General features: G+C 45.2%; 2 protein-coding genes across 4 annotated transcripts; both read right to left on the bottom strand.

The window, feature by feature from the left end:
- Positions 1-1,627: 1,627 nt before the first annotated feature.
- On the bottom strand, positions 1,628-3,195 carry LOC120903213 (cell surface glycoprotein 1-like). Its single transcript, XM_040312502.1, has 2 exons — positions 2,120-3,195; positions 1,628-2,015 (listed from the first exon to the last, which is right to left on the bottom strand). Exons 1-2 carry the CDS (start codon positions 3,018-3,020, stop codon positions 1,879-1,881), a joined length of 1,038 nt encoding a protein of 345 aa, XP_040168436.1. The 5' UTR covers positions 3,021-3,195; the 3' UTR covers positions 1,628-1,878.
- A 728-nt stretch (positions 3,196-3,923) lies between these two features.
- Positions 3,924-10,320, bottom strand: LOC120903782 (immunoglobulin A1 protease autotransporter-like). 3 transcript variants are annotated; one of them, XM_040313395.1, is made up of 4 exons: positions 10,224-10,320; positions 9,938-10,085; positions 4,312-6,069; positions 3,924-4,215 (listed from the first exon to the last, which is right to left on the bottom strand). In XM_040313395.1, exons 3-4 carry the CDS (start codon positions 6,065-6,067, stop codon positions 4,142-4,144), a joined length of 1,830 nt encoding a protein of 609 aa, XP_040169329.1. In that variant the 5' UTR covers positions 6,068-6,069; positions 9,938-10,085; positions 10,224-10,320; the 3' UTR covers positions 3,924-4,141. The 3 variants fall into 3 exon arrangements, with proteins under 3 accessions (XP_040169329.1, XP_040169331.1, XP_040169330.1); XM_040313397.1 differs by lacking the exon at positions 9,938-10,085 and having other exon boundaries at positions 10,224-10,314; XM_040313396.1 differs by lacking the exon at positions 10,224-10,320 and having other exon boundaries at positions 9,938-10,202.
- Positions 10,321-12,386: the final 2,066 nt, after the last annotated feature.

Below are 12,386 nucleotides of genomic sequence, written 5' to 3'. Positions count from 1 at the left end.
ACAGTGACAGCAATATTAAATAGGAAAATGCTTACAAGTGCATATTGCTCAACGCATATTTGATCCCTGTGAAATTGCTGCAATGCAATAAGTATATTCTGTGATTTAAATATTGCATTAGTATGTTTGCGGCACCCCGATGAACATGAACTGATTTAAGTTGAACAGTTGATGGAACTATTGAATACCGTTCTGCCTGATTATTTCAAGCAAATGTTGAATACAATTTCTGTCATTTTGACTGTTTAAATGATATTAATGTTATTCCTACGAATGCATAAATCACAGATACATCCATGATCAGATACAATACATGAACGAATGCATAATCACTCTTCTTCTTCTTTGGCTCAACAACCGTTGTCGGTCAAGGCCTGCCCGTACCACTTTTGGGCTTGGCTTTCAGTGACTAATTGATTTCTCCCCATAGCAGGATAGTCAATCCTACGTATGGCAGCACGGTCTATTTGGGAATTGAACACATGACGGGCATGTTGTTAAGTGGTACGAGTTGACGACTGTACTACGAGACCGGCATAATTCCTCTAGTTTGAGATTATGATAGGCAGGACGGAAGGACTCTGTTGTAGTAATCTGAATATACCGCTTATGTAGTCTATAAAACCAATCGTACCAACTTGGAACAGAAACGCTCAAATTGACTCAAATTGAATGTGAAATCAACACACTTTTTTTTAATATCACAAAACCAGAATTAACGAGAGAGTTTTGTTTGTTATAATTATCGTATAACACTTTCAAAAGGAATGCGCCTGACGGTATGCAATATGTTGTTTCCGTAGCACACTGATCTTTATCCATGTAATAGTCTGGTCATTTAATACCAGGATGTGATTTTTAATATTTCTATATACGGCTGCCTTATTGTATCGTAATTGTAACAATATTTTAAAATATAAACAAACTTTGAAATCTTTGATCTTATTACAATAGGTCATATTAATCGTGTTCAAGTCCGAATAATTTATTTATTTTAATTATCACTGGAATGGAAGACAAACCATTGACATTTTATAATATTTAATACTATACATCTAATGAATTACATCGTAATGGATTCATTCAACTGCATTTCAATTTTTCAATACATTCAATAAATATTTTCTAATTAATACATCAAACTACTCGAATTCTTCTTGTTTTCCTGTTTAGTTTAAAATCTCTGAACAGAACATAATCGTACACCCGGACCAATTAGGCATATTTTCACAAACAAGAACCTCGTACACATACAGAAAATTATTTATTTACAAAAGCCTGCGACATAGCTTGTTATCGTGTGTCAAAATTAGTATTTTGCCGATAGATCTTTCAAGCCTTCTAAACTTTTCGCTACCAATTTATCATTCTTGTGAATCATCCAAGCGAAACATTCGCGTAATTTGCGCGTGTACGTTCGAAAGCAATACCATTCCCGATCGCTCTAGAAATTAACAATTCATCAATATGAGGTAGCTCAAAAAAAAACTAGAGCTATTTCCGACGTAGTACAGCAGAGCTATAGCAGCAACTTCCTATGACTAATGCCTTTCTGGTAGGTTCATATAGGAAAACCGGTTCCTGACCGTGATATGTAAATATGACACATGGTCTTAAACGCCGGACATGTATTGTGCACTAGTTTTTTTTATTTATTCTCAAGATATTCACCATAGCTAACGCTTGATCGATAGTTGTGTAGTTTATTCTCATCGATGGCGCTTAATCACAGTTGAACATGAATGTCGCATCCTAAACAATTCATTCGCTCTTCTTATCGTTACATACTATTTGGCTAAATTTCGGGTATTTCCCTGTCGGTGACTGATACGACGCGTGCTCTGTAAGGTCAGCATAGAAAGCCGCGGAGCGCACGTTTCAATGCCAAGAGCTGCGGTGAAATCCGTGACCTTGGAAGCTGTCGGAACCGTGGCTTTGATAGTGTCGTTGACGATCGTCACGATGCTGCCAGCTGGAGCGTTGCGGAAAACCCTGATGTTGCCATTGATCGTAGCCTAACGGAGATGAAAACAAAGCACAGACGAATTTCTTTAACCATGTTCCGTAACTGACCTCATCTAATCATAGGAAAAGTTGTAAACTCTTGGGGGTAACCTACCTGGGAATCGCTGCTGACCAATCCAAGGCAACTTTTCGAACAGCGTACGGAACTGATCCTCTGTAAGTGAAGGGCCGTTGGTCGTCTGCTCGTCGTTGGGATTCACTTTCAGCTGCACCTGATCATCATCTTCATTGCTTTCGACCGATTTCGAGTCGTATCGTTCCGGTAGCGTAGTGGGCAGTACCGTAGAGTACTTAGGTGGGCTAGGTTTCGGTTGCTGTGGGCGCTGCTGCTTGTCTCTTGCACTCGATCGCACTTCATTTGCCAGATCATGAATAAAGTCGTTCACATCCTGAGCAAGCTGATTCGAGTCCTCGTTCGATTCGGTTGTGGTTTGTTCTTCACTTTCAGGCACAACGATGGGATTGGTCGTCAACTGTTCCTCCGACGAATTATTTTCCACAGAATCTAAAGTTGTTGAGGATGTAGGGGCTACCGTAGTTACCGGAGTTGTTGTATCTTTCGTTGTGGTGGACGTGGTAGTGATCGGTGTTGTTGACGGGGAATCTTTAGCACTTGTGGTGTTTTGTTCATCTTCGTGAGGGCTTTCTGTGATCGGATCAAGCAGCTCATCCTGTGGATCTTCTGTAAATTGTTCCTCATCGGTATAATCTTCCGCATCAGATTGGGTCGGTTGTGGTTCTTCTGTTTGCTGCTCATTCTCTACCGGATCCACCGTTGCCTGCACCTCGGCCTGTTGATCATCTTCATATGCTTCCGTTTGCTCCTGTGCAGATGCCGTAGAAGGTGAATCTCGTGCGATCGGTTTCACTACCGCTTGCAGTTCTTCATCACCCAGCAGAAAGTCAATGCTTCGCTGCGGAGCGGATTGAATTCTTGGCACGAGAGCACAGCACAACACCAAAAACAACACCTCCACCGCACGAGTCATGATCATGCTTGCGAACCAGCTGCTAAGGAATGCCAAGTACACTTGCTCACTTGCTTTGCAATCAGAAGTCAACGCCTTCACAAAAACACCTTCTAAAGCTCACTATTTCCTCAGCGCGTAACGAATCGTGCCACCACCGATCGGTGGAACCGTTCGACTAGATTTGATCGCAGGGACAGGAAATGCGGCCCGTTTTTATAGGCAATCGTTAATTTATTCTCTCTATCGCGCAAAATGCGCAACGAATGCTGACGATTACTCATTTACTAGTGCTCTAAGACTGGTGAAGATTTAGTGGGCAACGCTCGATTCGATATGATTACTGAAGCAGGCAGGTAAATAAGACAACCAGTAAAAAACAAATATACAGAATGGCAGGAGGTATAAACTATTCGATGAAATACATTCTAATAGTGCTCTTAATGAGCTTTACAATAATTGTCGTTAATTAGGAGTGCATCAAATAAGTCAAGAACAAGCGAATATGTATCAAAAACTACCAAGCTTTTACGTCAAATTAATAATAATGAGCTCTTTTTTTATTATTTTGAAATTATACCTAAACTTGAATTGAAAAATTCGTAAAATACCACACACAACATGTGATTTCAAAATTGAATTCCCACTAAAGTAGCTGAAAAATTGACAATAATTGCTGTAATCAACATTACTTACTCATTCAGAACATGTGAATCCCTTGGGATGCAAAGGAATAGTTCCGCTCGAAGCAGTTCCGAACACCTACCGCAACTCTCGACACTGAATATCAATTGTGATATTGTGCCCATTGATTGAGATTACGTTGCATTTCACGTACAGCAGCAATATTAGAGCTCCCCACATTAACTACCATGTAATGACAACAGAAGCGACAATGCATCCAAGTCCAAAAGCAATACCCGCAACGTGTTGTGTATGACGATTTCGAACAATACTTTATTCGGCCTGATGATGTCACCTTACTAAACTATTCCTTATCTCGTACGGGTTGATCTTACAGGCTAAAGACGTTAGATGGGCATGGGCATCACCCGGCCAGAGTCGGCATAATTGACTCCCCGTGCTTGTGTGACGCCTCCTTGAGCTGCATTATCTGCATTTAGTAGCGGTAGCCGCTAACGGCAACCTTACTCGCTGTCGGTACTTTGCTTTCGTTGCGCTTCCTGCAGCTTCAGACGCTTACTGTATCCTTTAAGGTTCGCTGTTTGATAAAAAGGGGAAATAAATACAAAATCACCGTTAACATGAGCGTACATAAATTGTGCAACTTTACGGCACGGCGACGGGGTACACTTACGCGGAACTTGCTTCTTGGCCTTCTGCTTCGCCGGCGTCGGTACGGACTCTGGCTCGGTGGTGGTAACGGGGCTCACCGTAGTAGTATCCTGCTCCGTGACACTGCTCACTGTTGTACTGACACTGTCACTTTGATCCTGAGCGTCTTCTTGAACGGTATCCGAGCTTTCACTTGCACCCGGCTGAGAACTCCCTTCCGCGGCTTTTGCCTGCTGCTCCTCGGCTTTCGCCGTCGTGGCCGGTTCGGGAAGCTCATCCGAAGCACCGGCAGAGCGTACCTCCGGCACAGCTTTGTCTTCCGCGGTTTCGGCGGGCTTATCCGTGTTCTCAGCAACGCTTGCAACGACCGTGGTAACGTCTTCGGACTTTACGCTTGGCATCACGATCACAACGGCTTCGGGTGTCGATTTGCTCTCTGCTTCCTTGCTAACCTCAGCGGCTTTAGGAGCTTCTGCCTTGGATTCCACTACCGCATCCACACTCTTCACTTCACTTAGCTTATCATTGCTCACTGCATCCTTCGTTTCGGGAACCGTTTCCAAAGCCTTTGTCTCGCTCTTCACTTCCTGCTCGTTGGCAACAGTAGTTGTAGTCGCAGCTTCGGTGCTTTTTTCTTCTGCCTCTGTCACTGCTGGCTCGTCCGCTGACACGGCTTCCTTCTGAGCGGCATTCTTACCATCAACCATTACCTCTTCCTGGATAACGGTGACGTGAATCTTAGCGACGGTAGCCGGTTCTGCCTCAACAGGTTGCGATACCTTCAGACCTTCGACGATTGGAGCAGCACGAACTTTGGTGGGCTTTACCTCATCTACGCCTTCCGTTTGGGGTACAGGCTCGTTTGCAGCTGATGCGGGCACAACTTCAGGTGCAGCAGCAACCGATTCCTGAGCTTTCTCTACCACTGTTTGCTTTTCTGTGATAGGCTCGACGTCACTTTTTACGGCAACCTCATCGGCCATGACTCTTTCCTCGGTGACAGAACGAACTAGGGACGGTTCAGCAGCTACTTCAGCTTTCGATTCCTCGGTGAGCTTTTCCGACTTTTCCTCCGCTACTGATTTGACTTCCGATTCTACAGCCGCTGCCTTTGGCTCACTTTTTCCCTCTTTAGTTTCCTCCACTTTAACACTCTCGACAGATTTGCCGGCTGGTTCCTGCTCTTCGGCTTTAGCGGCAGTTTCATCGCTTACACTTTTCGCTGGCAGTTCCTCCACCGATTTAGGTTCCTCGGCTACAGTCTCCGGTACAGCAACTTTCGGTTCAGTAGCAACAACTGACTCGGAAACTACCAGTCGTAGCTCGTCATTGCTTGCCACAGTAGTGGATGCATCATCTTCCTTCGGAGCAACGGTAGCAGCAGCTTCTTCAACCTTTGCATCGGAGGATTCTGTCAATGGAGCAGATTTTGCTTCTGGCTCCGGATCAGACAGCTTTGCAGCTTCTTCGTTTACAGAGGCCAGTTCGCTCACCTTCTCCGATACAGTTTTCACTTCTTCCGGCTTACTCTCTACTGGTGTATCATCGACCTTTTCCGTTGCTTCAACCTTCTTTTCATTGCTAAGATCTTTGGCCAACGCACCATCCGCGGGTGTATTTTGTTGCTCGGCAGGCTTTGCTTCGGCAGGCAGGTTGGAGGATTCCTGGGCCATCGCACTGTTCACAGGATACACGGTAAAAACTTCTTCCTTGGGCACGGGAAGGGCACAGCTCGTGGCAATGACCACGGCTGTGGCGATCAGCAGGCAAAGCTTCATGGCTGAAAAAGGGCAAAGAATAAGGTAATAACGTGAGTAATGTGTGACAATAGATTTCATCGAACAATCAGAAGCAATTTGTCTTTGAATGCACATTTAACGTGTGCACCCTTATTAAACCCATTAGCAACCTTTTAATCGTCATAGTCTATCAACACGATCACGTGTGATGTTCGAAAACGAAATCAACGTCCATACGGAATGCGTCACAGCCCATTATCCGCGATTGGCAATATTTCACAAGATAAGCAAATTGAAAAGCCAGCTCGAGTTAGTCGATCGAATGATCGAGTTAGTCGATTCATTTTAAGCGGAGTATCTCACTTGATATAGTAATCGACAGTGCTGAGACAGCTGTACATCTTGCATATGCAAATTGGATATGCTTCTCCGAAAACCGTAAAGCCACTGGTCACATTCTTCAGGTGTATTCGAAACCTGTTCGTGATTCGTACTCGCTACGGGGCAGCGTCCGTGATGATTAGTATTCACTGCCACGGTGCCTGTTTGCGTACCGTTCGAAGCTGTTCGGTGTTACGAGGCGCAGCATCTCGACCCCAAAGCCAAGTTGTCTTCTACGTAAACCACTGGCTACGTAATTTCCCGTATCGCTTTGGCCTTGGCCCATAATTGATGACTTATTTTCATGCCATCACCTCGGTACATGTCGCATACCAGAGGGTAAGGAACTCTTTGGAAACAGGTTACCCCCAACAGCTGTTGGTCGCTTGTCGTGCCGGACTACATTACATCGGGTGCCGTCGGAATAGAGCTGTTGAATAGGATTCAATAGGTGATGAGTTTGGGTGAGCTTTAAAACATACACAGCCCCATCACATTGCTTATTAGGATGACAGCATGCAGCAGTCGATTATGCACGCGGTCCGGCACATCGTGTGGCATAAGCGGCATATGAGAATTAACCCGAAATTAGACACTCCATTACGGTTGGCCGTTTGCGCGCTCCACCCATTGGAATTGTTTTTCGACGGTGGTGCAGTGAATGTGAATCTTCCTTTCTACCCCGTTGCTCGCGTTCCTAAGCGCAAGGGAGGTCCTCCCTCCCCACCACACACGTAACAGTGCATTGCCGGCAGAGAGAAGAAGCAAAACACTCGCTGAAAAAGTGTTATTTTTTGCTCGTTTATTTTGTTTCACTCTATAAAACCGTATCTCACCGGTGCACCACACACACAGACCTCTTCTGGGACCGTTACCGACGTCACACAGCTTGGGCGAGTGAGATGCCTGCCATTTACGGGGCAGCACGCTAATTACGTCGCGGTGTGCGCGTTGATCAATTTGTTATTCGCGGCCGTCGCGAGTTAAATGCCCAGAACGTGACGTGTAGCATGGGCCTGGGAACTGGCGCCCGGGGGTGCCCGCAGTGCTGGGGGTACGATGATGGAGTGTTATGTTGTTTTGGTTTTTGCAGACTGTGGCGTACCACTCTCACCCACCCCTTGCTGTGTACCGTACATTACGTTTGTGTGTGTGTGTGCGCGCACAAGAAGAACGCCCAAGATGGGCAATGTGGTGGTGCTGCTGCAATTGCAAAGCACCGAAATCGAAACGAGGTCGATGCCGAGATGCCGTTTACCGTGGCGTTTGCATTGGTGGAGCAAGTAATGAAATTTGTTTTCGTTGGCGCTGTAGTACCTGGCTAACGATCGCCCTAACATTCGTCGTTCAAAAGGGTCGGATGGTGACCTTAGATACAAAGGGTGATTAGATTAGTGCAACGAAACGGCACCGTATAGTACAAGCCCACGAACGATCTCACCATTTGGCGATCGGACAATGGGTGTCGGATGAACGGGGAAGGTTACGATAAGAAATTCCATCCAATCAGCCTAAAGAAAAGCACATACAGCCATGGAGGTAGGGCGATTGGGCACAGAAATGCAACTAAAATTCGAAGCCTCCGAAACCCGAAACGCGACCAAAGTGTGGTTGGTTAGGCAGCGACCTTGTGAAGTTCACAATCGGAATTCATTAAAGTCCACTTGTATTCGATCGTTTGGCGTGTGAAATCCATCCCCATCCCCATTGAAGTCGGGAGGGAGAGACAGGAAACTAAATGCCACGCAGAAGCTTCTTGAACTCCGCTCATCTGCTACAAATCTGAAGCTAACCGAGCTAATCTTATCGGACGGCTTTAAAAACTGTTTTCTTTGAGCCGGTTCGTCGCTTACCGCGCGAGAAGATCACTTCGTTCGTCCGATTGCTCACAGAGCCAGCCGGACGTTAGAAGATGCCCACTGACGACTCGTGCCAACTCGGCGTAGACTGTAATTAATGAACTTCCAACCATGATACTCCCTCCTCGCGGCTTGGTATGCTATGCTTGTTTTAACAGCTTCTCTTTCTATCTCACTCTCGGGGTGGCCTTCCCATGGGTAGCCGTGGAGGACTAATTAAGTATGCAGATTTTTTTTTATTTTGTTCTCTCCACATACTTTTCCACCCATTCTTTCGACCCACGGAACCGGACGCTAACATTTTGTTTCTAACGCTTTTTGTGCGTATGTACGGGCGTCAATGTTTTTTATTTTTTTTATTTTTTTTATTTTTTTTTTTATATATTGAGTTTGGGCAGGCACACCGGCACGTGAAATTATGTTTGAATAATAACAAGCGTAGGAAAAACACATCGCTGCTGCTGTCTGCTTCTTTACAACACCAGCCTGAAGTTCTGAAGAGGAATCAAGCACGAGCATATGCTACAGGGAGTGAGGAGAGAGGAATTTACGATCCTGCTTTTTATAGGTGCTGAATGAGAAAAGTGCCAAACAAATACATTTTAACATTATACGAGCTCAACGAACCAAAACATGGTAATATTTATCTTAAAAAGGTAAGATCCTGTTCATGGTAGGTTGTTTTTAGATGATGATCATACGGGAAGGTTTGGGACTACCATCCAATGACTGAACTTCATGAGCAAGACAAAATAAGAACAAAAATAAAAATAATAACCCTTATCCATCCATATTTACATCAATCTTCCTATCACACACATTAAATCCCGTATCTTCGTGAAAGGTATGAAGCAATGCGTTACTTGCAAAAACAAAACTACAAGCGATGAAAAAAAAATCACATGATAACCACTATCTGCACCACTTTCACTGGAAACTTCCTTGAAGGCATTCGCGATGTGATGTGGGCTTCTTCCTTCTTCCAAAACAGGTCATGAGGCCCCCCCCGCTTACCATTCCTCACCCATCGGGAGCCTGCTCACGATCGATTTCCCTTTCGATGACCCACACTCGGCTCGACCATTAACGCGTGCACACACATGTTGATAATGTGAGTAGCATTTCATAATTTCTCCGAATCCGAACGGTGCGCGTTCGGCAAGACACGATTACGCAAGGCTCATCTCGTAGCAGCCACCATCGCCACCAAGCGACGAACCCTCCCACTTTCGAGCAGGTGTGTCCACCGTGCATCCAAACACTTTCGCTTGTATTGATTCTCCCTGACTAGGTTCCAAAAAAAAACCCTCTTAAAACCTTTGGCTGCTAGCGAAACAATTCCAGCGTTGTGCTGGAGAGAAGGAAGGGAACCAAAAAAAAAAATGGATAGCACTAATCGCGGGCATATATCTTTTGATTGAGGTCAACAGAAAACAATCAAAACAGCCCCACACTGGGTGATTGACTACATAAATAAAAAGCGCATTTTAAGATTACGGTTGAAGGAACAAAACAGAACCTCGCAAGGTGATTAGTTCAAGTTTGCCGATCTGATCGGAATGGGTTTAACGTGGAAAGCCCTTCGTCGAGTTTCAGGGGCATTCCTGGGCGGGCGGGCAACACTCACATAGTCAAACCGAGCTCCACTAACTGGCTAATGTGTGCCTACCTGTGCGTTGCAAGATGCTAAGGGCGCAAGGTTGCGTATTGTTTTCTCGCTTGCCGTAGAGGAGCAGGTTTTTGCGTACGGATCACGATCACACTCCTCGATCAACTACTACTTCAGACCACAAACAGATGGGGGCTAGCGGGGCACTCTATGGATTTGTAGATGGAAAGGAATAAAGAAAACAACTATTCAAACCAGTTTTCTAGCGAGCTACTACTACTACGTCGAACGTGCACCACTATTTTTACTGAATGATTTTCAAACGCACACGCACGCGGACACTAACCCTGCTCTGCGCGTAGCAAACAAAATACACACGTTCCCCCTACGATGCAGCGCGCGCTGGATGGGCTCTCCAGCTGTTTATGCTACGGTCACTTTCGATGAACTAAACCTGGCACACATCTCGTGCTTAGCTTTATAGCTGCCCCGATCTGGCTCCCTTCTTCGTGCGCGGTCGCCTTGTGCCTGTGGCTGCGCTGGCACCGGTGGGGCGACGGTTGGCGATCGTATGCGGCCGCCACCACTCTTTGGCAGCAGGATTTTTGGCAAAGACATGGGAACGCGTGAGCTGAAGAAGAACTTCCAACATGTGCGCAAAAGGCACACGCCAATAATAACGCTCATCCCAAGCGGATGGGAACCCAACAGCAGTAGCAGAGGCTTTTTGGGATCGAGAACAGAGATTGGCGATCGATTTAGCATTGTGTAGATTTCAAAGCATTTTGTTGTGTCTTGATTATACGCGTTTTTTTCATCCAAAACAAAATTAGCAGCATAATAAACCTGCCATCCACAGAGGCAGATTGTTTTATCAAAACGTAATTGTCATTTTTTGCAAGCATTTTAAGATCGCTAAATACTTCACCATTTTCAAGGCCGTTCAATGCAAAGCTACTCTTCATCGAGTGCGCCCCGCAAGCCCCGAGAGCATCCAATTAAAATACGATCGACCGGCCATTTCGGGAGCCATTTGAACGATCGTCAAGATGCGAATTGGCACTTGAATCCGTCCGACGCGCAAAGGCAACTCGTGAGGCGTCTTTGTACATCTCCAAATCTTGGGTCAATGACACCTTCTCCAACGCATAGACACAGCGCGATCGAACCATTCTGGCAATGGAGATACTCCACCTATAAACGAACCAGAAGAGGACGATCGTAGGGAATGATGATCATGGCGGGGGAAGATCGGAGAGGTCACCAGCACCAGCAAAACTGGCAACTGGTTGATCTTGAACTTGTTTTGTGGGCTCTCTTGAAGAAATTGGACAGCGCCGAAACGGAAGTTGACAAGATACACATAATAATGGGTCCGTCCGTTTTTCATCGCTTAGAAGCCGGAGAAGCTAGAGAACAAAGCGACGGCGTCACTGCGATGGCGCAATTGCAAAACAGCACACAACAGCGCTTCGCATCTTCGTTTCCTATGGGGCGAAGGCTTTTTCCACGCGCTCGCCGTGGAGGTTGAACCACTTCCTGCGATTTGCGAGGTTAGATCGCGTGAGATCAATCTGAGCTTGCCTGTTGTAAAAGGATAGCCAAACGGGCTGGATCGTTTGGATTGTTGGATGTTCTGGGAACGGTTGTGTGTGCTTTTTTCTTTCTTTTTTTGGTTTTTATTGCGCCGATTGTGCAAGGAAGACGAGATAATATATACAGCACGATGCTATAACACGATTTCGGTGTTTGCGGGGTAAAAGGAAAGCGAAAACCGAAAAATCGTAAACATTTCCCATTAATAACTGCCCGGGAGTTTTGTGTTCTGCTTCGCTTTTCTTCCGTCAGTTTTGCGGTTGGTTCTTTTCATCCCAAGATGGTAGATGATTTTGGTGAGAGATGGTAGGTTTATAAAATAAATAATAAAAAAATAAATTAAGTTTCCCAAGCATATCTCGTAAGTAAATAAATGCAGGTCGAGAATAATGTTAGCAGCATCTATTTAAAACCTTTATTCCCTCGTCCACCAGCAGCCGACCAGTTATGCTACACATAACGCGTCCAATAAATCTTCTAGCTAAAGTACTTTATTATAATTAATTACAAGACCTAGATAAGAATATATTTCCGCATTGCTTTTGAAGGTCGTTACTATCATTCATTCTAGACTAAAAACATCCAAATCAACAACTTAAAGCGCCTATGAAAGACTAACGAAGCAGGTCGAAATATTATGATCCGCCCATCATTTCCCTCATCAGTCGAACCAATTAAGCCACCGCAAGGTTATACACTTTGACTGGCATTTGCATTGCCAGCCTATTCAAATAGCATTACCAGTAGGTATGTCTTACCTTGAAATCGAATGATATGTTTACTCACCTCGTAAATAAGATCCGTGGCCCATTTTGTTTCTCAACTCTCGTCGCAACAGCATCAATCAGCCCCGCACCAAACACTGGCCACTGGTCAAAAGGTACACATTGCAATAAAAAAACGTAGAAAGTCA

Source organism: Anopheles arabiensis, chromosome 3 (genome assembly GCF_016920715.1).
Source record: "Anopheles arabiensis isolate DONGOLA chromosome 3, AaraD3, whole genome shotgun sequence".
In the NCBI taxonomy this organism is placed as follows: Eukaryota; Metazoa; Arthropoda; class Insecta; order Diptera; family Culicidae; genus Anopheles; species Anopheles arabiensis.
This window is presented reverse-complemented; position numbering and strand designations above follow the sequence as displayed.